The sequence below is a fragment of the Eleutherodactylus coqui genome, chromosome 9, assembly GCF_035609145.1.
Source record: "Eleutherodactylus coqui strain aEleCoq1 chromosome 9, aEleCoq1.hap1, whole genome shotgun sequence".
Classification (NCBI taxonomy): Eukaryota; Metazoa; Chordata; class Amphibia; order Anura; family Eleutherodactylidae; genus Eleutherodactylus; species Eleutherodactylus coqui.
The window spans coordinates 82157076-82182577 of NC_089845.1; the positions used below are offsets into that span (position 1 = coordinate 82157076).

The following is a 25502-nucleotide window of genomic DNA, read 5'->3' on the forward strand; positions in this document are numbered from 1 at the left end:
CTTAATTACTCCTGATCAGAATCATGTGTCAGTAATCCAGGCCGCCTCCGGGGAGAAAAATTAGGGCCAATTTAAACTGCAAGATAAACTGGAATGAGTGGTGATGCAGCGATTGTATATCGCCCACTTGGCAAGCATTTACACTGAATAACTGGGTAGTTTCAAGTGTTCATAACTGCTTCTGGTCAACCCTGCTGCCGCCGCTTTCTAGTCGGCCGGTTCTTACGTCAGTTTATACGAGGGGCTTCTGATAAGTCTTTGGCTTTGTGTTCTTTGTTTCTATGGTAACGAATGTTACATCACATGAAAGCCTTATGTGTCTAATATATGTTTTCAAAATGTTGGGTTTGTAGCTTATGGCAACAGTGATCTCGGCACGCGGGAAAACAAAATGGCGGAGTCTAAGGCGATATTCACAGCAAATGAGAGCAGAGGAGTGATAAAATTCTTGTTTCTGCAAGGAAAGTCCGTGAAGGATATTCATGGTGATATGTCGCAGACATTGGGGGATCAATGCCCTTCATCTTCTACAGTTAGGAACTGGGTTGCCAAATTTAAAACGGGCCACTTCAGCACCAATGATGAGGAACGTCCTGGACGACCGGGAGAGGTTGTTGTTCCGGAGATCGTCGATGCTGTGCACAACCTCATACTGGAGAATCGGCCAATTTCAGCTAAAGGAATAGCAGACATCATGGGGATTTCTCGTGAACGTGTTTGTGTCATTATCCATGAACATTGGAACATGAAGAATCTATCTGCAAAGTGGGTCCCCAAATGTTTGACACCAAATGAGAAAAAGCATGCGAGTGAAAACTTCCCGGTCCATTTATCAGCGTTTCCAGACTGATAAGAACTTCCTGGATCGACTGGTCACTATGGATGAGACCTGGATTTATTTGTATGACCCTGAAACCAAAGAGCAGTCAAAAGAGTGGAGGCACAGTGGTTCTCCTTGCCCAAAGAAGTTCAGGGTGCAAAGATCAGCCACTAAGGTGATGGCGTCTGTGTTCAAAATGGTTCCACCATCAATGCAAGGTATTACATTGAACTTTTGGACCAATTGAAGGCAAATCTGAAGGCCAAAAGGCGCGGCAAGCTGTCCAAAGGAATCTTGTTCCTGCAAGGCTAGGCTTCCAGCTGGTTGACCACCCACCTTATTCACCAGATCTAGCTCACTCCAACTATCATCTGTTTCCAAACCTGAAGAAACACCTCAAGGGTACCAAACTTCACACCATTTCTGATGCCATGGCTGCTACGGATGACTGGTTTGAGGCACAACCGAAATTCTTCTTTTTGCAAGGCTTACAGAACTTGGAATACCGATGTAAGAAGTGTGTTGGCATCAGTGGAGAGCATGTGGAATAAATGTAAAGTTTCATCTTCCTATCTGGTTTCTTTCTGGGTAAAGCCAAAGACTTATGAGCAGCCCCTCGTACCAAAGGAATTGCAGCACACAAATGATGATTTTGTAGTCTGCATGGAAGATCCAATCAGCGATCTAACAATCTATCGCTGTTCATTCAATCACTTCAAGCGTTTACAACTAACAATTATCCTGCAAACCACTGGATCTAACAATCATCCACACGATAAAAGTGCTGTGTAAAAGGGCCTCTGGGGCGAGTTAATTCTTGAAGTAACCCCGGTAGCACCATGCAGTTACCAGTAGCTTGAAGCGATGCAGCAAGACTCACCATATAAGAAGGGAATATTAAAACCCGTTTGTGCTTGCCACACGGCCACTGAGGATCATCCAAGAGATTTGGGTCGTATTCTGTAAAGTCTCCTATGTCACTACCTGTAGTTTTAAAAAGAAATAAATAATACAGTAAGGAAAGGAACAATAAAACAGGTAAGCCCTGTGAAGAAAGGCTAAGGTAATCAAGTCTGGAAGTCATGAAGGAGGTCCGAGTCCATATAAAATGTTAATCTCTGTAGACCAAATACCTAGGTTGCTAAAGTCCAAGGCAATAATAAGTAATCTTTATTTAGATAGCACCAACATATTTGACAGCACCTAACGAGGAGGAGGGTATATGTAGAGACATTATATAGTAAACTAATGAACAAACCATAGGGGTGAGGGCTCAGCTCACAAGAACTTACAATCTACAAAAAATAGGGTGGTGCAAATATGCTTGTTCTGTACAAGAATTCAGCCACCTTTCATAGAAAATAAGGAAGTCTAAACTTTGGTTAATTTTTTTAATTAAGAAACTTGGTAATTAATATGATTACAGAAAAATGTCTTCTTTCTCCACTTATACTCCTTTTCTCGAATCACTCACTCTGAATTTACTGATACAATCTATATACAGCAGTCGGACAAAGAGGGATTAGGTTACATGCGGTCAATACAAGTCTATAGAGAATCGGGTTCTTAACATTTCAGACAGTACAAACATAATAAAATGCCACTAGAATATGTGAGATTGCTAGGGGATAACAGGAGTCACTCCCCAAAACACTGGTTAACCAAGATTTTACTTGCGGACTGCTTAAGATGTACCCAGGCAAAAGTAGAAGTAGAAATAAAATGCTGAAACCAATACCCCAAGTGTAATTCCATTCACAAACATAAGGCATGCCACTAATGTGGTCAGATCACCTGTATCAATGCTCCCCTGGATACTGTTGGCTCTCCCCAGGGTCAGGTTGCGATGACTTGCATTCCGAAACTGAGAAAAGGAGCAAGTGGAGTCTATTGTGTTCCTACGGGCTCCCAAGGCATTGGTTGGATACAAAAACTGTGTATATGATACAGTCTGGAAAGAAGAAACAAAGTGACTTGTCAACATTAAACATTTAGTGACATTGCATTTGTCCTCCTCTCGGTATGGCTATACACCACACCCATCATAAAAAGTTGTTGCCAATGACAAATGTTTATTATTTAGGTAAGGGAACTGAACATGTTTTTAGATCTACAATAAGTTGACCATATGTGGTGCGGACACTGTCCCAAGTATGGGGAATATCCAAGCTCTTTAATTATTACAAGCGCTGAATATTTTGCGCAGGTCAAATTTTTAGTATGTTGGAAAATGTCCCTAAACTTGCCACCAGCACAACAGAGAATCTCAGACTGAAAATGGACCACTATTTTGCACTCTCCATGAGACAACTCACCATTTATATCCAAGCTTTAAGCTTTTCAGAGTCGGAGAGTTGTGCCCTGAGATATTGTTGAGAACACTACAGATTCAAGTGTTTTTTCCCCCTACAAACAGTTCTGGAAATCTTTAGGTAATCATTCAATTTCATGGTTGGCTCATGACTGCAGCCAACCTGGAAGGCCATATAACCTGCTTTTGGAGCTATTTTTGAGTCCAGTGTAAATACAGGAAAGGTCATTTGGAAGCCAAGTGGAATTAAAAGATCGCAACTTGCTGCTTGGATCAACAGAACTTCTGCTGCTTTACCATCAATCTCCTTTCTTCTAGTTTATTGTTGAGGTAGTTGCTATACAAGTGTCCCACAGCTGATCCATTAGTCAGCTGATCACACTGTTGAAGACGAACCTTGTTTATGGAGGGATTTCTCATTGGCTATCCTCTCTTTAAATGTCCCTGGCTTTTGTATGTGTTGCTGGTCACAGTGTATGCTGTGTGCATTTAAATTCACTATTCCTTGTTTACCTCTAGTATCTTGTTTCTAGCATAGCCTTGTAATTTACTGTATGCTTCTAGTGTTTTGTTTCTAGTAGCTTTATCTGTGGTAAATATAGTTTGATTCAGTGGTTTTCAGTCAAGTCCTCACTCCTAGCCTTGTAGCTTGTTGCTTGTTGCTTTTTCAGGTTTGCATTTGCCTTGACTGGTTTGTAGTTCCGTTCGGCTTAGTTTGGTTTTCTTGTCTCTGGGTCTTAATGCCGTCTCACTGTTAGAGACAGCATTTCAGATAGGGTTACTCAGGGACAGTGGTGTCCAATATTAGGGTCAGTGTTAAGGATAAGTTAGGAAAAGACTTATCAAGAGAACAGCTTGACAATATCTAATGCTATTTATGTTTTCATCAACTATCTGCTTAATTATTTAACTACTACCATCATGCATGTGTCATCATCTGATTACAATCACCACCCTGTTCATGTCAGCTATTGGAGAGTTCCTACTTTTACATTACCTACTAGAATTCATATGTGCTTCATACGTTTGTTCATTTGACTGTCTGATTACTAGGTAGTTCGGCCCCACTGGAAGTCCGGTGGATATCAGACTACTGGGAGACATTTTTAGTACCAAGTAAATACGACTGCTATAGGCAATGTCCAGTTCTGCCAAATAGTATCCAGCCAACATTGTTAGACTTCCAAGGTCAGCTCCATAGAAGAATGTGCAGACATAATTACTCAAGGAATATTCATAATGACCTTGTAGACTTTTAGAATGTATCATGATTTTGGTTGATCACTAAGAATTTAGTGTCTCAAAACAAAATTTTTTGTCTTACTAGACACGGAATGAATTTAACCCATTACTAGGATTAGAAGATTAAAAAAGGTGATTGGGATTCAAAAATCTTACAGCCACAAAGTATCACACAATAACAAAAACTGTAAGGCTGCCTTTCCATGTCTGTGATGGAATATCGCTAGCGATATTCTGCCGCGGGGGAGCGGGATAGGCTCGCCGCGGAGAATTGCGACAAATCGCAGCATGCCACGATTTCAATCCCGCGAGCAGAGAATCGCTATGATTCTCCGCTTGTGGACGTCAGTCTGCTCTTTCCATAGTTAGCCTATGGAAAGCTTTTCACAGCGTGATCCCAAGGCGATTTATCGCAAGCAGATCATCGCCCATGGACAGGCACCCTTAGATTTACTAAAGGGAGCTGGGAATGCAAACTTTCTGAAGACAGTTGAAGACAATGGGAAAAAAAAGTAAAACAACAACTTATACTCCAAACCAACCTGGGACCTGCGTGCAAATGGTGTTTTTAGTCTTACTAGTAATGCTTACATTCTCACCTTCCCATCAGCTCCAAGCTCAACTCCTTCAAGGCCAAGAATCATTTCTCTTGCATTCATTCCACCGGAGGAATGTCGCTGCCTTGTACCTTCCAACTTCAAGTCCCTAAGAAGGATTTGAACATTGTAAGAACAGGGATCTTGACTTGAACTGTCATTAGAATGAAATATTAGAAGATCAAAATTTAGTCTCCAGAAATATTACAATACTAATTTATTTATAATTCATATTTTTTTTTCCAGTTAAATACTATTGATGACCTATCATCAGGATTGGTCATCAATAGTTGATCGCTGGGATCTGCCGCTCGGTACTCCAACCAATCAGCTGTGCAGACCCATGATGTCAGTGCCGCAATAAACACAGAGGTCAAAGTGGAAGCCTCTGTGCCAACCTCCACGTAGTGGCCGACGCTTGTAACTGCAGGCATGGCTTTCATTGAAATCAGCGGGATCAATCAATGCAGTTACAAGCACCGGCCACTACACGGGAGGTCGGCGCAGGGGTTTCCGCTTCGACCCCTGTGTATTTGGGGTGGAAGTCATTCTAAAAAGGACATTATTTTAAGACAATGTGGCACTTTAACTTGCTGTTCCATACACCTGAGATATGTTGGCTGAAAAAGCAGCCCTCTTCCCTAACGCCACCATAAACATGATTGCTTATCAGATAGCAATTACAGCCGACTCCCCGAAGAATCTACACTCAACTGATCGGTATATTTTTTCCAATAGGGAGTGAGAGAATAAACAGTTACTAGACACTTCTGCCAGTGGCTTGTCTCCCACAGACACAACGGATGCTTCTTTCCCCAACGTCTGCAACCACGAGACGAAGGGTGATCCCAAAATATGTTAGAGAGTTGGTCAATACTGCAGAAATCTCATAATTCAGTCAGCTTTCATCAATTATGTACATCCTTGTTCAGATATTCTAGATTCATAGCCATTATAATGGCATAAGGGTGGTTTTTGTAGTGGTTTTTCATGCAGTTTTTGAGCCAAAGCCAAAAGTGGATTTCAAAAATATAGAAAAGGAAGTTAAAGAAAAACTGCCACAAAAACCTGTGTGCGAAACCATCCTAAGTAAGGGATCACAGATACGTTTTTTGAGCCAAAGTTGGAAGTGGATCCAGCAGGGATAAGTATAGGTTGCTCATAATTTAGCTAGAGGTGTTCAGAAGTCTCTAGCAAAAAAATGCTTTTGGACAGAACTCAAACTCAATAAAAGTTGGTGTGTATACTTGGTGGCTTATGGGGTTTAGATTACTTGAAGAAAAAAATATCAAATGTTGCCACCAGAGAAATATTTGGTGCGGCTGAATTATAAATTATAGGCGTAGATCAGGATTAATGGCCAAGACCACCCATTGTGCTTTGCGACAGGATTAGATTTACTGTACAATGGCTCAGTGATTTGTCATGTTGGACAAACCTCTAGACCTGATTGCGCATGCACAATGAATGTGTTACCACCTCACTGATAGTAAAGTATGACCAACATGGCCCGTTCAGGCAATGTGAGGGTCACAGCACTGGAGTTGTACCGTACCGAACAGATTGCCAGAACACCTTCACCAGCTGTAATGGTCATGAAAGGGAGATCACTTAACCCCTTTGTCACTGTTCAGAGATTTCTATCTAAACCCAGGGAGAAGGATCTGAATGGACCTTTGCTTAGAATCCTGAATCACATTTGCACTAACAGGAATAGGTGATCCGTGCCAACGGTGGTTTAAGCTCTCTATGGAGCCCATTCATGCTGAAAGTCCGTGGTAGACCGAGATCACACACTTATATTCTCACATGTATCCTTCACATATCCGCAGGCAATTTTGACTGAATTTCCTGTTTAATTATAAAAACTCTAGCAATATCATCATAGCTGTTACATTAAGGACAGCTATTTTTTTTTAGAAATACAAGAGGCCCGTATGACCTAGTATGAATTTTCCCTGGTTCAATACAACTAAAGATATGCAATGAAAAAAGAAAAGCAAATAGTGGGAAAGATTGTGCAACCGGCCACCTGCAGAGAAGCAATGCAAATGACTGCACACGGACATGCTCAATTACCTGCACTCATAAAGACATTCTGGGCGTATCGAGGTACAGCAATTCAAGGAGCTGTAAAGCATATCCAGCTCCACATGCAGAATTCCCAGAAATTTAAAAGGCAATGGATATTTTATTTGGCACCCGATCAAGGATGGTCAATTAATAAACTGGCAAATTCATCCAGTTATGGCTACCATCACAAAACGGGTCCCTTACACAGTATAGCGGGAAAGCGAGGGATGGTTCAGAAATGCAGATATAAACAATTGGACAACTGAATGTTACCATCTCCTTGTCTAGAAGGGGTTTCCTATATACTAACATTAATGCTGGCAGTCAGCGTTGGGATATACCCTGCCGTAGCCCCATTATGGGCTTAGCTTCCCTCCACTAATCACAACAGGAATGGTCTAACCATAGCTCACTTAGGCTAGTCTCACATGGGTGATCGCAATATCGCTGTGAGAAAATCGCGGCAAAAATCGCGTCTTTTTGAAGACAGTGGGACTACAGTGCAAGATCCCGATGGCAGAGGTTGGGCAAGTACCAGAACTGTTGAGTCGGAAGAAACATACAGACTTCGGCTTATAAAAATATTATGTGTATAATGTGGTATAATTAATTCAATGCAGAATTTGTTGCATATTTCCCTTCCTAAGAATTTAGGAAAATGTCCTATAATTATGTTGCATTCATCTAAGCCCCTATTCAGCAAAGATATTGATAATTAGGATGTAGCTTGATTATTTTATCATAATGGTGATGAAGTCAGATATTACCATTTTAATACAGTAAATATATGAAGGCGTTGGAATTGGAGTCTGAGAAAATTAAGGATTTGGAGTCAATAAGCCAAACCTGGTTTACCGACTCCACAGTCCTGGTAGATATTGCCACTTTTGTAATTTTGGTACAGTGGGCGCTATAGGGGAAATGTTGTCTGCTAACAGGATAACACCGTTACGTTATAATCAAAGTTCACCTATACATGTCATCCTACGAGATCAATGTTTTAGGCATCATATTACAAAGGGAGAGTGGATACTGAAAGTTAATGAAGTAACATGTTTTAAGCCTATGGCTACGAATTCCATTCTGACAGCCGGCGTCTGCCATTCAAAAAAGGCCATACAAAATATTCCTGTATATGAATGGATTAGAACTAAAAGAAATTGTTCAGAATTAACGTTTCATAAGCATGCAGAAGCTGTAAACAGAAGATGGTTTAAATGAGTGTTCTCCAAATGGAGCCTTGGGAGAGCTGGTAACATGTTGATAAAAGGATTTATTACGTAAAAAAAGAAAAAATAAGTGAGATAGAATAATAACTCTGCAGCGCCAGATAGTGTTACATCTGTCGTATTTGCATATTACTCAGAGCAGCATGAATGGCCTTATAAGTCTCCTCACTCACTTTTTAGGTGCTCTCCTTAAGGAGAAAAGATAGCATTTCTGACCCATGTCACAGGCCTAGCCAAAAACCTACTGCACACTGATGAGGGGCAAACACTCCAGAACAGATATCTGTGAATTGAAAGCCAAGCCAGAATCCATACACAGGCATTGTTACAAGGCTTGTATAAAGAGTCTAACATTGACTTGCAGGAATTTGCCCTCCAATAGGTGGCGCTGCAGAGGTATTGTCCCATCTACCATATTTGCATATTACCCAGAGCAGCACGAATGGCCTTATAAGTCTCCTCACTCACTTTTTAGGTGTTCTCCTTAAGGAGTAAAGATCGTGTTCCCACGTAAAAAAATAGGCAACTTTGTGGAGAAAATTACTTTCTTCAAAGTTTACAGCATGCGGTGCAACAAAATAGTGAAAACCATTAAAAATCAGATTGTGAACTCTCTGTGAAGATCGTGTATTAAAAGAAATTCTACATAATAATGTTAACTTCGCTTCTAAAAAGAAAGCACCTACCATAAGTAGCCTGTTCTCCCCAAACAGGTTTGTAATGGATTGTTATCAACTAGGGTTTTTTTTTCATGTGCGTATAAGGCCGAATGTCCACGGACGGATAACTGCTGCAAGATTCTCGGTCAGACACCCGCCGCGAATTCTGCATCAATGTCCGTCCATAGACATGCTATGTTAATAGACTCTCCCCTGTCCATGAGCGGAAATCAACTGTGATTTTTTGCTCGCGGGGGAGAATCGTAGCATGTTCTATTTATCGCGGAAAATCAGGCAAACGGCTTCCACTTGCAGTCAATGGAAGCCATCTGTCCCGCGATACTCCGCGCTGTGAGCACAGCGGAAGTATCGCGGGAAATCGTTTCACCACCCAGCGCATCATGTGCTGCACTGCACATGCGCTCCGGCAGAGAGACTTGCTGCGGGTCTGGAGAGGAGAGTATGGGGTCTCTGGGGGGGCACCGGGTCTGATTTCGCTGCAAGATTTCGCAGGCGGAATCCAACCTGGCCGTGGGCATGAGGCCTAAAGTGTGCAAATCTTGCCAGTTTGCAAAACTTTGACTTCTTGTGTTGCCAACAGAACTTACACAATACGGGACTTTATCAACTGCATTACAACTTTTGTTATTTATTTAACCCCTTGCACGTCCTGTAATATACAATAGGTGGATTGCACCATGTACCCATTAAAAACTTATCTTTCAGCCCAGTTTATGCTAAAGGGACACTCTTTAAGGCAAATGGGAGCCTATGGATATATATAGTAAGTTAAGTTTCCCAATGAACATGCCCAATGTGTGCAGAAAACAAGATGTGACCTACACTAACCGAAGTGTATTTAATAAAAGGAAATATTCTCCAAAACGACAATTGTAAAACCTTCCTATTTTCAGCTGATTCATAGGAAAACAACCTATTTTTAAACTATATTCCACTGCTATCATGAATAGTCCTGTAAGTCAGCCTGTGACAGTGAAGTATGAATGGGATAGATGTGGTGGTGATAAGCACATTCCGGGCACGTGAATGCACCTCGCTGTGAGGGGGTAGCTGCCTTACCAGCGCTGCCTTTGAAGGAAGAAGGCAAGGTTTGAATAATTGTGACCTTGAATAAATTACACGAGCTTCCATTACTTTCTTCTTCAGGAATGTGCGTCTGCCGAGTCCTATAGGACTGAATTGTCAGTAGTACACAAGAAAAATATTTTTCACATTTTCAGACCGCACAGGAAAGTGAAAAAACACGCAGCAGGACGGCCGGGCGCTCGTTGGTAAAGTTACAACATCAGGCAGTTATTTATGAATTATTTAGGTAGCAGATTAAATATTTAGCAAACGGAACAAAACAGATCATTTAACCATCACTTGCTTAAAGAACGAGACTGAAACACAGTCACAACAGACACGCAGTCACAGAAAAGGAGATAAACGGTAAAAACTACCGAACAACTCTTTTTGTTGCTGTTTTAAAAGGGATTCCCGTCAGGTTTATTCTGTTCGCACGGAGGATAGCATGCCAGAGTGTCAGGGACACACGTAACAGCAATCAGTGTGGGGTCTGGCTAAACTGACAGTTTGTTGCCAGCACTCTGAACGAGGAGTCCAATGTATTCATGAGATGAAGGTTCCTCCATCCACCGCTGATTGACAGCTTTCTCGCTATGCACAGTAATAAAACAGCACCTTCCCATAAGAAATTTCTATAAATATCTATTGTTTTATTAAAATGTTTTGTTCTATTCCGTGGTTCTTTTAAATTGTTGCAAAAATCAGTCCGGGTTTACCGTATTTTGCGCTTTAGAAAACGCACCGGATGATAAGACGCACCCTCATGATAGAGGGGATAAATAGGCAAAAGATTTTTTTTAACTCATCCAGGGACAGTAAGGGGGAAAGTGCCGGGTGACGGAGCAGAAGGGGTCTGAAATCCCGGAGCTCCGTGTCACAGCAGTGCTTGCTCAGCAGGAGGAAGAGAAGAAGCTAATTGGTGGAGGCGGGGAAGCAGCAGCAGTTCCCGCCGGCGCTCACCACCAATCAGCTGCATGTATGGGCGGCAGTGGGGAGGAGAGACAACTGGTAACTGATCACACATTTGTTCGCGCGATCCCTTTTTTTGTTGCACGATCGCGATTTAGTTAGCGCAAACAAATGGCGATGCAACGAATTTCGGCATATTCGCTTTATAAGATGCAGCTTTTTATAAAGCGAAAAATACGGTAATTTGACTTGTATATAGATTGAACTGAAAAATGTGTACTATAGCACTGAAAATGTTAGTTTAATCTAGGGCTACACGGAAAATAGTGCAATTCTTTCAAAATGTCTAGACAACGTGTTAAGCTGCATTCACACCAGCTTTTAAATTTACCTGTTCTGTCCTGAGAGAAAAAATGGAAAGTGGGATCTGTCCTACGACAAATGGAGGCACTGTTGCAGATGTGAAGTTGGCTTTGCTGTGTCAAATTGATCCATCCATTAAAAATGTTATTGCTACAAAGATAGCCGTGTAGCTCCAACTTCCATGAAAGCAAATACTGCCCATAGACATGCTATAGAAAAATTGCTTTTCCCTGACGCACAAGCGAAAATCAATTGCGGTTCTATTTTGCAGTGGACAGCTTCTATTGAAGGCAATGGAAGCTGTCCGATCCGCGGCCTGTTCAGTGACAGCTGCAGACGGCCCGCAGAATCCGCATCCCCGCCTAGCTACAGCGCAGCATCATCTGTACTGCACATGTACTAGCTGGCTCATCCGCAAGGCAGATCGGGACAGGTACGCAGGGGTCCCCGCCCGGGCCGTGTGCATTCAGCCTTAGAGCCACACAGAGAACTAGACCTTGATATTCAGCACTGGTTACCCCCGGCCCACAATGCCTTCTGGCCACTAATTAGTAGTTGTCTAACTATTACTGTGCACATAGAGATAGCTGCCAATCAGTGGCTGCAGGATGTGATGGCCAGGGCTAGCCCCATGGGTTGGCAGGGCTGACTCAAATCTGGAGGGCTTCTCATTTATGTAAAGCTGCCACAAATAAAATGGAGACGTCTTCCTAAATAATGCATGTATACATACAGCAGGTATATTGCTGTAATCAGTGTGCTGGTCACTTATCCCATGCTCAAAAAGATGGTGACCAGATTCCCTTTAATGACGTGCCTAATTGATCAGTAGAGATCCTGGTCCTGGTTCTCAGCAGGGAAGAGACCGTGTGCCTGGTCCCTTTCCATAGAAATGAATAGGAGATATAGAAAAATCACAACACAAATCAATTATTCTTGGGGTTCAAGCAGACTTAATAGTGGGAAAGGCCCTTTAAAAGGGAACATGTATCCAGGACAAGCTTGTTTTAAATAAGGGACATACAATATTTTTAGGTTGGAGGGCCACATTTTTAGATTTTACCAGTTCCGAGGGTCTCAAAAGAACTTAGTGATTTTCCCATAGCCTAAATTTGCTTCACAACCACTCTGTCCTTCCTGGTGGCTGCTGTCCAGAACATGTGACTGCTGTAGCCAATCACTGGCTATAAAAGGGTCACTGCTGTGATCAGTGATTGGCTGCACTAGCCACATGTTCTGAACAGCAGAAATCAGGAAGGACAGACTGGTTATGCAGCAATTTTAAGTTATAGGAAACCCCTTAAAGGAATTCCTCTGAGACATTTATAGAATATCAACCACTTATACCGTAAATATCTGATCGGATGTGTGAGGGTTCCAACTCTGGATTCATTCGTCAGAGAATGTCTAATGCTCCCTGGTTTGGGACTCAAGAGAAAAGGAAGAATCAGCACTTAAAGGGGTTGTTAGAATCTTGGCTTTTCATAGCCAGGATGGGAATCCACTGCTGCAGTTATCAGTCACCGAGTCGGCAGCAAAAAGACAAACAGCCAAGCACTTCAGTGCTGCTTCGTTTCTACAGCCCCCATTGAAGTGAACAGGAGCTAAAGAAACACCATAGATCGGTGCACGACGCAAACAGCGCTGCGTTGAAGTGATCGGCTGCTTCCACAGGTGGGGTGGGTTTTCCCATCTCAGCCATGATAGGCTTAGCTATTTATAATCTGGTTTAAGAAAATCAGCAGAACATTTTATATCAACTACAATAGAAAGGATTCACATGCAGTCATAGCTCACCTCATCTCTTCCCCTTTGGAGTGCCAATCAGAGAAAATCTCAATATGGGGATCGCAGAGATGAAGGAGGCCGCCCAGAATGGCACTGTGAGCGTCATATGGCCCTGCACTAATGACCGCGATTACACCCAAAAAAAATGGCCCCAAAGGGCCTATCAAGATGGCATATTTTTATATTCCACAACACTTCTGCTCAACCCAACCCAAACAACCAATCACTGTGAATCAGCCAACCCAAACAACCAATCAGGTTGCGAATCGAGCAGAAGTGTTGTGGAATATAATAATATGCCATATCAGATGGCCAGAAGTAAGCTTCATCCAATGACTCGCTAAAACGAAGATCGCTTTCCTCTAGGACAAAATTCTTAGAAAGGACACGGGTAACAACTTATTTTTTCTCTTCCTGTCACTTTAGTTGATCATCACTCAGTGAATATAATCAGGCCTTTTAAGAGTATGTTCACATGTTGCAGAAAATGGTCCAGATTGTTCACAGCAGAAAATCCGCACCAAATTCCGCAGCATTGGCGTGGATCTACAGCAGACGGCAGATCCGTACCATTCAGCTGCAGATCCTTACCATTCAGCTGCAGATCCGTACCATTCAGCTGCAGATCCGTACCATTCAGCTGCAGATCCGTACCATTCAGCTGCAGATCCTTACCATTCAGCTGCAGATCCTTACCATTCAGCTGCAGATCCTTACCATTCAGCTGCAGATCCTTACCATTCAGCTGCAGATCCTTACCATTCAGCTGCAGATCCTTACCATTCAGCTGCAGATCCTTACCATTCAGCTGCAGATCCTTACCATTCAGCTGCAGATCCTTACCATTCAGCTGCAGATCCTTACCATTCAGCTGCAGATCCTTACCATTCAGCTGCAGATCCTTACCATTCAGCTGCAGATCCTTACCATTCAGCTGCAGATCCTTACCATTCAGCTGCAGATCCTTACCATTCAGCTGCAGATCCTTACCATTCAGCTGCAGATCCTTACCATTCAGCTGCAGATCCTTACCATTCAGCTGCAGATCCTTACCATTCAGCTGCAGATCCTTACCATTCAGCTGCAGATCCTTACCATTCAGCTGCAGATCCTTACCATTCAGCTGCAGATCCTTACCATTCGCTGCTACATGTGAATACACCCCAAGAGGGTTTTTAGATCCTATTGCTATTATTTACCAATAATTTAGGATTGGTGAGGGACTGACCTCTGGGAACAGAACCGACCCCAAGAAGGAAGGGGTCCCAGCACTGGTTTAACACGGTGCGGCAGACCTTTCTACAGCGAAGAACTCGGGTGCAGCTGTGCAGGAATAAGAAATAGCCCAACGCCGCAGCCCCTTCATTCTCTGGATCAGTGGTGATCTCGGGGTTCAGCCCTTCATTGAACATATATAGCAATGGCAGGTCTTAGCCATATGCTATCACTTTATACAATGGAAGTAATACAGCTTTATAACGCTATCAATACGTTCCTTGCACCAAACTGTCTAAATGGATTGCTGGTGATTAAATAATTAAATAAACCGTGGCTTCGCAGATCTACACTTTACATGCTGGAAAACAGAACTTTTCCTGGTTGTCATGGCAACCTTACATTGTGCATGTTTTTCAGCACTCTGACAACCTGTGAGTCAGCGCCAGTTTGTTTATCAAGAAGACCTGACAAGCTATTGAGTCAGGAAGCCTCATGAAGATCCTAAAATATTAACCATTAAAATGTTCTTTTGTAGGCCGTATAAATCTCCCATAGGCAACCATCTTGCTGCTCACACGAAATACGCACGCACGAAAAATCGTAGAATGTTCCATCTTAACGCATATTACACACTGCCGTATATATATTATATAGATAGTACATGGTGATGGGTGTCCCACAACCAGTCCGCAATGTCAGTACGTACTGGCTGCGTGCCACTCGTGTGCCTCTTGCGGGCGGCACGGCGCGTATTAGTCGTGTGAGCCTGGCCTAGACTTAAAAAACAGAATCAGAAGAAACTTAAATATTGTAATACTACTGTTCATACAAGTAATTTATAACATAAACCACAAAGATTAACGAATGGATCAACCATTCCCATCATCTCCTGGCTACTTTCTGCTCCTTCGGACTTCCACAAGACTATGTGCCATTTGCAAGAATGTAAATATAGACATACGAAACTGCGCAAATGCTCAAAAGCTTCTCCTTGGAGGTTACTACCGAGCAGATGTTGGCTTGTCACACTGATGAATGAACATTAAATGTGTCCCCGGCTCCCTCAGACACAGTTTCTGCATCAGAAGCCGCTTATATTTTTCTATAAAGCATTGCAAAATAAAAGTAGATACAGAAAGCGATTCAACCCATGAATGTAGAAATATCACAAATTTAGTAGAATATAGCTTTTTGCATTCTTTGTCAAGTGACAGAAGTCAATTGGCAAGAATGAACTATATGAAAAGTCAACCTATAGATTAGCTTATAGGATTCTTCAGGACTAGAACAATGGCGACCTAGTGGTAGTTTCACATATACTACATATATACAAACATCATGCTTGATAAAGACCAATAGGTCGAAACCTAACTGCCATATTAGTTATGGGAGAATAAAATTTTTTACAACTTTTTGTACCTACTTATGCCATCTTTCGTCTCTATTCGTAGTTTAAGTCCCTTTAAAGAGAATATTAAAAAAATCACAATAGATATGAGGTGAACAATGAACTGGGATCTATAGGCTCATCTTTAGTGGACCTCTATATAATAACACAATGCAGCTCAGAGGTGATCTTTATATAGAAGTACAGTATAAATATGCAGAGTACCGTTACTTTTAAGCCGTGTTTCACTGACTGGAGAGAACTTAACATGGAGGTGATATATCATTGATACTGTTGTATTCATTGTTACTATAATTGCAGTAACCGCCCGTTATAATTGTACCTACCCCACATGTGCAGTGTCTCGATACGGCAGCACAGAAAATATGCTACAAAACGATCTTCTTCCGCTAATTAGGACGATTCTGTAAAACCAGAGAACATCAATGTATCTCAACAAGCAGAGCAGTTCAGTGGTAGTGAGTGCATTAATACTAGCATTCATTGTGTGCAGAACAATAGCAGTCTACACAGGACAGGGAGAAGGGGTAGGTTTGTGGCTCAGGGTGCTGACCATGTAACAAAAACAGGGAGAAATTGCTGGAATCCCATTGTCAGCAGCATGTGACCTTGGACATTTTGTTTATAGCTCCCACACACCAAAAATTACACGGTAGACCTAGACTTGGCAAGAAACTAGAACTATTTCATGTACACCAAGCTGTGAAGAGTCAACGTATTATATATTTAGCATTCCCTACCTCATTGTACTTGCTTGTCTACAAACTAGCATTGTGAGAAGCTGGAACTATGGTTGGTGGAGATCTATAGCCTAGACATACAATGTACTCTACAGAGTAGTTACCTTCCTAGGACTACTTTAGGTCTAGAGTAAAGGTGGACTAATTACTGTAGGAAGCAGGAGCTAGGCTCATCACTCCAGAGGCCAGTTTGATTTTTTTTTTTTATTGCCCAGAAAGTTAGAACCTTTAAAAGGTCTTAAAGGGGTAATCTATGCACAGACCAACATTCTAAAATCTAATGTACATTATCACAATAAGTCATTTTGGAATAGGTCCACTGTACCTGGTCTTGCTACTTTCCTTTTCTACCCATGTCACGTGACCCTCCACCTGAGAAATATCTCTACATCCTCTGACACATTGTCTGCATTTGCCATTTCCTCCCCCTACCCACCAACTTCCTGTGAGCAGTGCATGATGGGAGGGGCAGGAGCGGAAGCAATGTGCTGTATTGCTCATGTGCATTTAGTGCTGGAGGTTCCTGTCAGTCTGCTTCAGGCTCTCTCTGGTTTCTGAGTGAGGGAGGTTGGCGCTAGTAATTTGCAGGACCCGTGAGCTGTGGGCGGAGCTACAGTGCTGGCCGCTAAACAAGCTTTATGCATGCTGGGAGTTGTAGCTAACAGTCTACTGCAGTGTTTACTGCAGAAGTGATACATGTGAACACAGCGGCAGATCAGCGGCTGCACGGGACAAAGAAGAGCGTCCGGAGTAGCAGATAAAAGGTACAGGTTGCCGCTAGTCAGCTGGACCTCCTAGAGTGCAGCATTCTCTGAATTTCTAATTTGTGCCCGGAAAGCCCGTTTAATAAAATGCAATCCAAAAGGTTATATCCCAGCAGCAAATTCATAGTCACATCGGCTACCTGGCTCTTGGAATGTGTCCAACACTAGTCAATTGTCCTTAAAGCATCTTTTCAGAGTATCTCTACATAATGATGTTCTGTGCTCTGGATCTGGCGGCACTTATAAACTCTCTGCACTTGTCCATCAGATACAGAAGCACAAGATGAAGGTGTAGAGAGCCTTGGGGTATAATCACACTTTGACTTTGACTGTACAGTGATCTGCATACGGATCTAGTCCTTTTCAATGGGCAACTTGCGAATTTCCCAACACGAATTCACCATTAAATTCATATCGAGAAAACGCACAGATTTGAAATCCGCGCCAAAGATTTTGGTTTGGACACAAAATAAGTCATATTTATTAAAACTGAAAATCATGGTCAGCACTCTGGCTTTGTAGTGTGGTGCACAGGGAAAAGCAGGAACGTAACAAGGCTTCAAAAGAATCCCAGCACTCACAGGCTGCTCATAAAGTCTGTCTTCCATGGATCAATTTAAAAAAATGGACACGTTTCAGCCCGTCCCAAACCTTTACTGACTTGTATTTATATGCTGAACAGTCCATTATAACAATGGAACTGCCTTTATCACCCGATTCGATTACAATGTCGCCATCTTCCAACGTAAGATATTATATATATATAGTATATCATTTTCCACCTTTAATATCACCAATAACCCTTTTGATTCAATAAGGGACCATATCAGCAAACAAATCCACTATACGCTGTGGGATTTGCTTTTGTCTATGTCCCACCATTTCTATAAAAAAAAAATCATGCAGTTGATCAAGGGGAGGTATAAAAACTCTACTTCTGCACCCTGAGGCCAAACCATGTGCTGCAGACACTGGAGGCGAAGACTATGAAATGAGTCACCGATTATGTTTTTTGCTCTTTGCAGACAATACAGTGAAAATGTACTGGTATCATCTATATTCAGCGGATCGCCACTTTCTATTGTTGACTCCCGTTTCCTGGGGATGATGGTTGACGTCATCTCTACGGGACCTGAGGAACTGTTGTTTCATAGCTGCATAGCAGTTGACAAAGCCTTGGTACAGGCTGAAATACATTCTCTTTATCTTGCTACAGATCGATAAAAGAAAACTTGGAGCAGCTGATGACGGCCAGGCTTCTTTTGAAACATTTACTGTCTAACACGTAAAATAAAAAATGTAATTGTTCCCCATAGCAAATATTTCTAATGCAGATTTCATATTTGCAGAGCATCTCCAGTGACACCCCAAAACCCATTTAGGATATATAAAGTCAATTTCATTGTATTAAAAAAGGAGTGCTCTACGGTGTATACCAACATCATACATCTTTCATTTCAATAAGGGGCAGAGTAGGAGGAAACCTGTATTATTGTAGCCCTTTACTTCCTGTCAGCTGAGCAAAAATAATATTTGAACATCTTACTTACATAGTAAATTACAGACAGACGGTGTGTTAGGAGAGTGAATTTGCTTGCTAATAAAGTCTTGTGATCACAGCAGCATTGGCACCAATTCAAGCATGCGGTCTCTGTCTGCATTGTGAGAGCGGTGGCAAGTATAACATGAGCGAGCAGGCATGGAGAAACAGTGACCAGGCTGCCACTCCACTATATTAATATCACAAACATTGGCAACATCTTCTTGCTCATGAATTAGGAAATAGAGGTTCCAACTAGTTCTACGCCACCAGATTTTCTGTTAAGACAGTTTTGATAAATGCCATGTATAATTGGTTATAGAGCAAAAAACTTTGGGATTTGTTCAGCGCAAGATAGCAACCCTCAAATTCCAAAGCAGGGTGTGAAGTAGTGGTGATCTGACCAGTTGCTGTGACCAAATGTCCCACTGTTGATCTGCATTAGTTTTTTATACTTTGAAGCCCTCTGCCTCTTTTACACGGGAAGACCTGCCGGGTGCAGATGCCCGACGAGTCATCCCTGTGATAATCGTTCCTCTGCTTCGAAAACAAGTGTCACTGGTGGATGGAGGCAGAGCGGGTCGGGGATTGTTCCGGCTCGCTCGCCTCTCTTCTCAGTAAGCAGACGGTCATTCATAAATGAACGACTGCCTGTTTACACGGGCCGATCCGTTCAGTTTTCTGCATGCAACATAGGAAGAGAGCAAATTCTCGTTCATCGTTTAGTTGGTGTGCGCATTTACATTGAATGATAGTTACCATATATACTCAAGTATTAGCCGACCCGAGTATAAGCCGAGTCAATAAGTTTTACCACAAAAACTGGTAAAACCTATTGGCTCGAGTATAAGCCCAGCTATGCTCGAATATATACTAGGTAAAGAAAAAATGCAATACTCACCTCCCAGCCAGCGTCTGTGTCCCCGGCACGATGATCTCCCCAGCGATGCAGTAAGCCGCTTCAGACTTCTCCCCACTGTTATCTTCCTGCTCGGCTTTGAATTCCCCTGCCGTCAGCGCTGTGTAAGCAAGCGCTGTGATTGGATCAAGCGCCAGCCGATCACAGCCAGCGATCCATAAACCAATCACAGCCATTCAGTGATGTTATCCACTGAATTGCTGTGAATGATCGAGCGCCGGCTGCGATTGGCTGGCGCTCGATCCAATCCCAGTGCTTACCTAACACAGTGCTGATGGTGGGGAATTTGAAGGCTGAGCAGGGTCCTGACAGCGGGGAGAATTCTTAAACAGCTTGCCACACTGCCGGGGAGACCATCACGCTGGGGACACAGACGCCGGCTGGGAAGGTGAGTATTGCGGGTTTTTCTTTTTTTTTACCTCACTCGAGTATAAGCTGAGGGGGGCTTTTTCAGCATTAAAAAAAATGTGCTGAAAAACTAGGCTTACACTTGAGTATATATGGTATTTAGATTCCCGTTGGATGTAGGAATCTGAACAATCATCCCGTGTAAAAGGGCCTTAAGGAAACAGGTCTCTGTCAGCAGAAAACTAATTATCTCTTCTGGACAAAGACAACTGCAACCATCTCCCTGGATGCAGACAGCAGGCAGTAATCTTGTTGCATCGTAGGGCAGAATCCTATAAACACCACTATTCGGACATTAGTAGCACTGAAGCTTTCTGAATGTTTAATATACCGGTATCATCTTTGATTGGATTTCAACAATGAAAAGAAAAATGAATCAATCTGCAAATGTATGGAGTTTATAACCCAATTATCTTTGGCGTGATGCATGTTGCATTTCATGCACTTGAACATATCTACTACTACTTGTTTTTAAGAAAATATTTGTATTTCATTATAAACAGAATCGGCGATGATTGTTGCGAACCTTGGCTTGTGTTGTGTTAATTTAGAACGGGAGACTAGAAAACAATGAGGCACAAGAATGAAAAACAATGCACAAGCTACCTTGGTTCTTGAGAGTACAAACAGAGGAAGTGTGTGTTTGCGGTGTTACCTGCCACTCCTTGTGTCGTGCTGTCTCATGTTTTTAATAAAATGAACCTTCTTAAAGTTCTTTGGTCTGGGTGAACCGGACAAAGTCCGACATCTGAAAAAATAAGTCAATTAAAGTCTGAAGTACGATCTTTCTTGGCATCTCCATGCAAAGACAGGAAGGGGAAAAAAAATAAAAATCAGACAAGCGGCTGCACATTTCACAGACAGTACAAATATAATCCACATAGGCACATGGGCCAAGAGAGAACAATTAGAATGCTTTAACATTGTAATATTTTCACTAACAGCCAAGGATTTTCCTTTAATTTATTGTAAAGGCTACACAATAGGCAGTTTAAAAATAACATGAAATAACCCAGATAGTCAATGTTACATATCCACCTCCATTTTCTCTACAAGTCTTCGCTGCACCTCCGGCAAGAACAGAAAGAACACGACGAACAATACCACTGGTCTTGCCCCAGAAGTAGTGTGAAGCGGAGATTGTTGAAGGCAGGTAACATTGAATTAGAATAGAAAGTTAAATATGTTGTGAACTTTGTCCAGTAATTTATTGTGCAAAACTTTTAGGCAGGTGTGGAAAAAATGCTGCAAAGTATGAACATTTTCAAATATAGTGTTAAATAGTTTCTTTCTGTTAACTAAATGCAAAAGTGATTGAACAATTAGAAATCTAATACCATCAAAGGGGGCATCTGATTGGCTCCAAATTAATTTTGTTGTAGTACAACGGCTCTAAACGTGCCACCAATTTAATAAGAACTGTTTTCCGCATAGAGAAGAATAAGCAGTCCTGGAAGTGGTGATATGGCCCCCGCTGCACCCTAATCTCAACATCGTCGATGGGATTACATCAAGATACAGAAGGATTTGTGCAAGCCGGTATTATTGTATCTTGACACCACCAGGAAGTACTGGTGAAGACAAGACTGACAGGGGGTGACGCCCCCTGTTGCTGATTGGCAGCGGAGATGCCTCCCCTGCAGGTCCTGGGAGGTCAGTATGAATCTGCTGTCCTTGATGTCCATTACTGCTCACACTGTCCCTTCCCCTATTGGGGATGTTGTCCTGCGCTACTCTTGTCCCACCAGAGTGCTTTCACACTCACCCCCCCCCCCCCCCCACCCTGCTCCCGCTGCTGAGCTCCTCCGGTCCCAGCAGCGTGCTGATCTTAAGACTTCAGATTCAGCACCTTCCTGCAGTCCCCGATCTGTTGCAGCGCTCCTCCGATCCAAGGAGCCTGCAGGTGTTGGGTTCGCTGCCCTCTGCTGCCCACAGTAATCAACCCCCCTCCCCCCCCCTTCCCCAGCTATCGGCCATCTGTAGCTGCGCTCCTGCAGTCCTACGGCAGTGGTCAGCACCAAAGCTCACACTCCCCTCCCCCCCCCCCCCACACACGCTATTGCTGATCAGTTCCAATAATACCGTGCAAACCTACATCAACTGAAGGTTAGTTCTCCAAGATGTCTGGAACAACCTCCCTGCCAAGTTCCTTCAGAAACTGTGTGTACCTAGAAGAATTAATGACGTTTTGAAGGCAAAGGTCAGTAATCCCAAATATTGATTTGATGTAGATTTCTCTTATATTCATTCACTTTGTATTTTGTTCATTGACAAAAATAAAACTATTAGGCCGGCTGTCCACGGGTGATGCAAAGTCCTGCAGCAGATCTCCGCCACAGGAGCCACCGCATCTCCGCCAGTCAGCCCTATCTGATAGCATGCTGCGAATTGCCCGCTGAGAGCGGAGAATCGCAATGATTCTCCAATCTTGGACAGGCGCCGGCGCTTTCCATAGCAATACTATGGAAAGCGTCGGCCGGCGTGACCGCCGGTGAAATCACTGCCGTGGATAGGGAGCCTAAAACATTTCTACTTTTGAAAGCAGTCTTACTTTGCAACTTTTTTCCCACATTTGTCAAACATTTGCACAGTAATGTACGTGGTAGGATTAATCGCATGATTTACATGTAGGTCAATTCAAATCATTGACAATAAGCAGTGTCAAATTATTGCGATGTGCCGCTGAAGTATAGCTGAATCAAATTAACAGATTCCGGCCAGACAGGTTTGCTAATGAAGAGGGTTTACTTCTTAGCTGTAAACACAATCCATCTGCATCCAAGCACACTCCATGATCATAAGGAAGGGTAAAGCTCACTTGGATTAGATTTGTCTGGGATTGTTATACAGATCTGCTTGAAGCCCCAAATGGAACTTCTGAAGCAGATGTGAACGAAACCCAGTATGTTAAACAGCAACATATATGGTAAAGAGTTTTATTTTGAAGTCTGTGTTGAGTCGATACATTTCTAATGACTTAACTCCACACCTCCGGTACGCCCTTAGCATAAATCCTGATGTATGACAAATAGAGTTCAACAACCTCTCGGATCAAGGTGGGAAACCAAATAAGAACCGAAAATAGCAGAAAATATACCTTCGCAAAGGAGCATTTTCTTCAATGTCTTCAAGTGTTTCCAGTGAAGACCGCTGAGAGATCAGACGTCTCCTACAGAAGAAACAATGGAAGGTATGGTTAGAAGGATAATAAACTGTAGCACAAGACAATATCCATCCTTTTTCTCAAAATTTTGAATCATTGGTTTAAAAAAATAAAATAAAATAAAAAATGTGAAATATTTTAGCCCCTTTGAATGTTGACCGTTCTGCTGTATACTTACTGGGTTTTACATAAAAAAGCTAATGGAATATTATAGTATGGCAACACTGCAGACACTCATTTCACAGCCCCCAATACAGTCTAAGGCCCCCTGCACAGATTTTTGCTGCGGAATCCAAAGCGGGCGTCTGTCTCTGGGTTTTGCAGCAAATACCCTTCCATAGCATGCTATGGAAAAGTGATTTTTCATGCACACGAGCAGAACCCAATTGCGGTTTCCACTTGCGGTGGGAAAAAAAATGAAATCGCAGCATGCTCCATTTTCCTGCGATGTCCGCATGCATGGCTTCCATTGAAGCAGGAGTTTAAAAAGAAAAAATCTGTACTGCACATGTCCGACGGCGAGCCGTGTAGACCATACGCTGTACAGATGAAGCGAACCGAAAGCAGGTACATGCAGTGCAACAATTACCAGAAATCTATAAGCCAAACAAGCGTCTTTTCTATAAGGAAAAGCCACCCATGTGCAAACAGGTTATATCAAGGCGTTTGCCCCTCATCAGTACGGAGCAGGGTACCTTTTGACTGGGCAAGAGGCCTTTGATGAGTCTGAGGATAAGGCTACCCCTTGTGGATGAGCGCTTATTTACAGATTATTGAATGCGACATGTTGCTTTTCATAAAGCATCCCATGCCATTTACTACATCTAATAACATCATGCATTTAATTCATCACTAGAACCACCTTTTATGCTAAAGGCTCATACATACCCTAGGTCCCATATTTATATTGTGTGCTGCAGATACAAATAAGCTTCCATATAAAGCAGTAAGATGTTAACTCTCTTCAGGGTTTCCTAGGGGTTTTTCTCTTTCTACCATTATACAATCGCGTCACCTGCTGGCTAGAGCCAGTACTGCGGTATTGGACATGCTAGAGAGGCCCCCGACAACAGAGGGGCCAGTAATATACAGTAAGAATACCCTGTTGGACGTCTTCGGACATCGGAAGCTGTACAGCCTTCAATCAGAATGTCTTTAGATATCAGACAGTGGATTGGAAAGGGGTAAATTAGAAACAATTGCCTCCTTTATTTCAGCTGCGCGGTGATGAATTTGTGAGACCTTTATTACGTAGGAGTAGCACAATTCTTATTATATTTGCCTCTGTTTAATGAGAAGGTGAAGACATTTGTTTGCGTTGTACTTGTGGAGTGGAGCACAAGACACATCTGATCCCGGCAGAACTTGACAAATCGCCAGTTCTTCCAATACAAGACTGTATTTTGCTCTCACTCGTGCGGTCCTGTCAACACATGCTTTCAGTGCGACTATGTACACTAGCGACTATTAACGGACAAGGATTGGCTTTAGCACTAAGGCTGCGTGTATTTGCTTTTCAGCAAGCGAGATCTACAACCCTTTTACTGTAAAGCTCCAGCTCATCTTGAATAAAACAAAATGGGAAGAGCCAAGTGCTGCGAATAGTCTGATGCAACTCCAACAATCGATGTGGAAACACTGTTACAGAAGGTGGCATTTATTTAAAGGGACACTAAACCTAAAGCCTTTGTAGTTGAACATGGTCTACAGTTTCCAGTAACCAGCCATTTAAAGCTAGACAGAAAAACTATAAGGCTGGGTTCCCACAGGGCGGAATCCCACCGAAAATCTTGCGGTTTGACCGCAGCAAAAAAAACGCGAGATTTCCGCCGGGAAAGCGCTGCTTCAAAACCCATGGCACTTTGCTGTGGGTTTTGAAGCGGCTTGACCGCACGCTTTTCAGTTGCGGCCGGCGCTCTCATGGAGGAGAGCGGGGCCGCGACAGAAAAAATAAATAAAATTGACATGCTGTGGCCAATCCGCCCTTTGTGAACCCAGCCTTATAGGTACTAAATGAGATTTACAGCAAGTTTGGAGAATGGTCTGCCCCTACAATCATGTTTTTATCCCTTACATAAATGATATAAGCTGTGCTTTATAAGAAGTTCTACCACTACCTCCTGCAGTAATCAAATATATCATAGGGGCTTGTTATGGGGGTGATCTCCCATTCAATAGCCCCCCCCCCCCATATAGCCCTACAGGGAATAACACCATATTTACTCTCTTGTTCTGGCATTTGGACCCTACACTACAGCTCCAT

General features: G+C 42.6%; 1 protein-coding gene across 1 annotated transcript in view; it reads right to left on the reverse strand.

The window, feature by feature from the left end:
* CABLES1 (Cdk5 and Abl enzyme substrate 1) overlaps positions 1 to 25502 on the reverse strand; it is a 68244-nt gene that overhangs the window by 11880 nt on the left and 30862 nt on the right. Inside the window, exons 2-7 of the mRNA XM_066579626.1 lie at positions 23174 to 23245; positions 20732 to 20824; positions 16032 to 16109; positions 4973 to 5078; positions 2615 to 2771; positions 1701 to 1804 (exon numbers count right to left, since the gene is read on the reverse strand). Of these exons, the coding sequence (XP_066435723.1) occupies positions 1701 to 1804; positions 2615 to 2771; positions 4973 to 5078; positions 16032 to 16109; positions 20732 to 20824; positions 23174 to 23245 (610 nt within the window). The remainder of the gene's footprint in view (positions 1 to 1700; positions 1805 to 2614; positions 2772 to 4972; positions 5079 to 16031; positions 16110 to 20731; positions 20825 to 23173; positions 23246 to 25502) is intronic.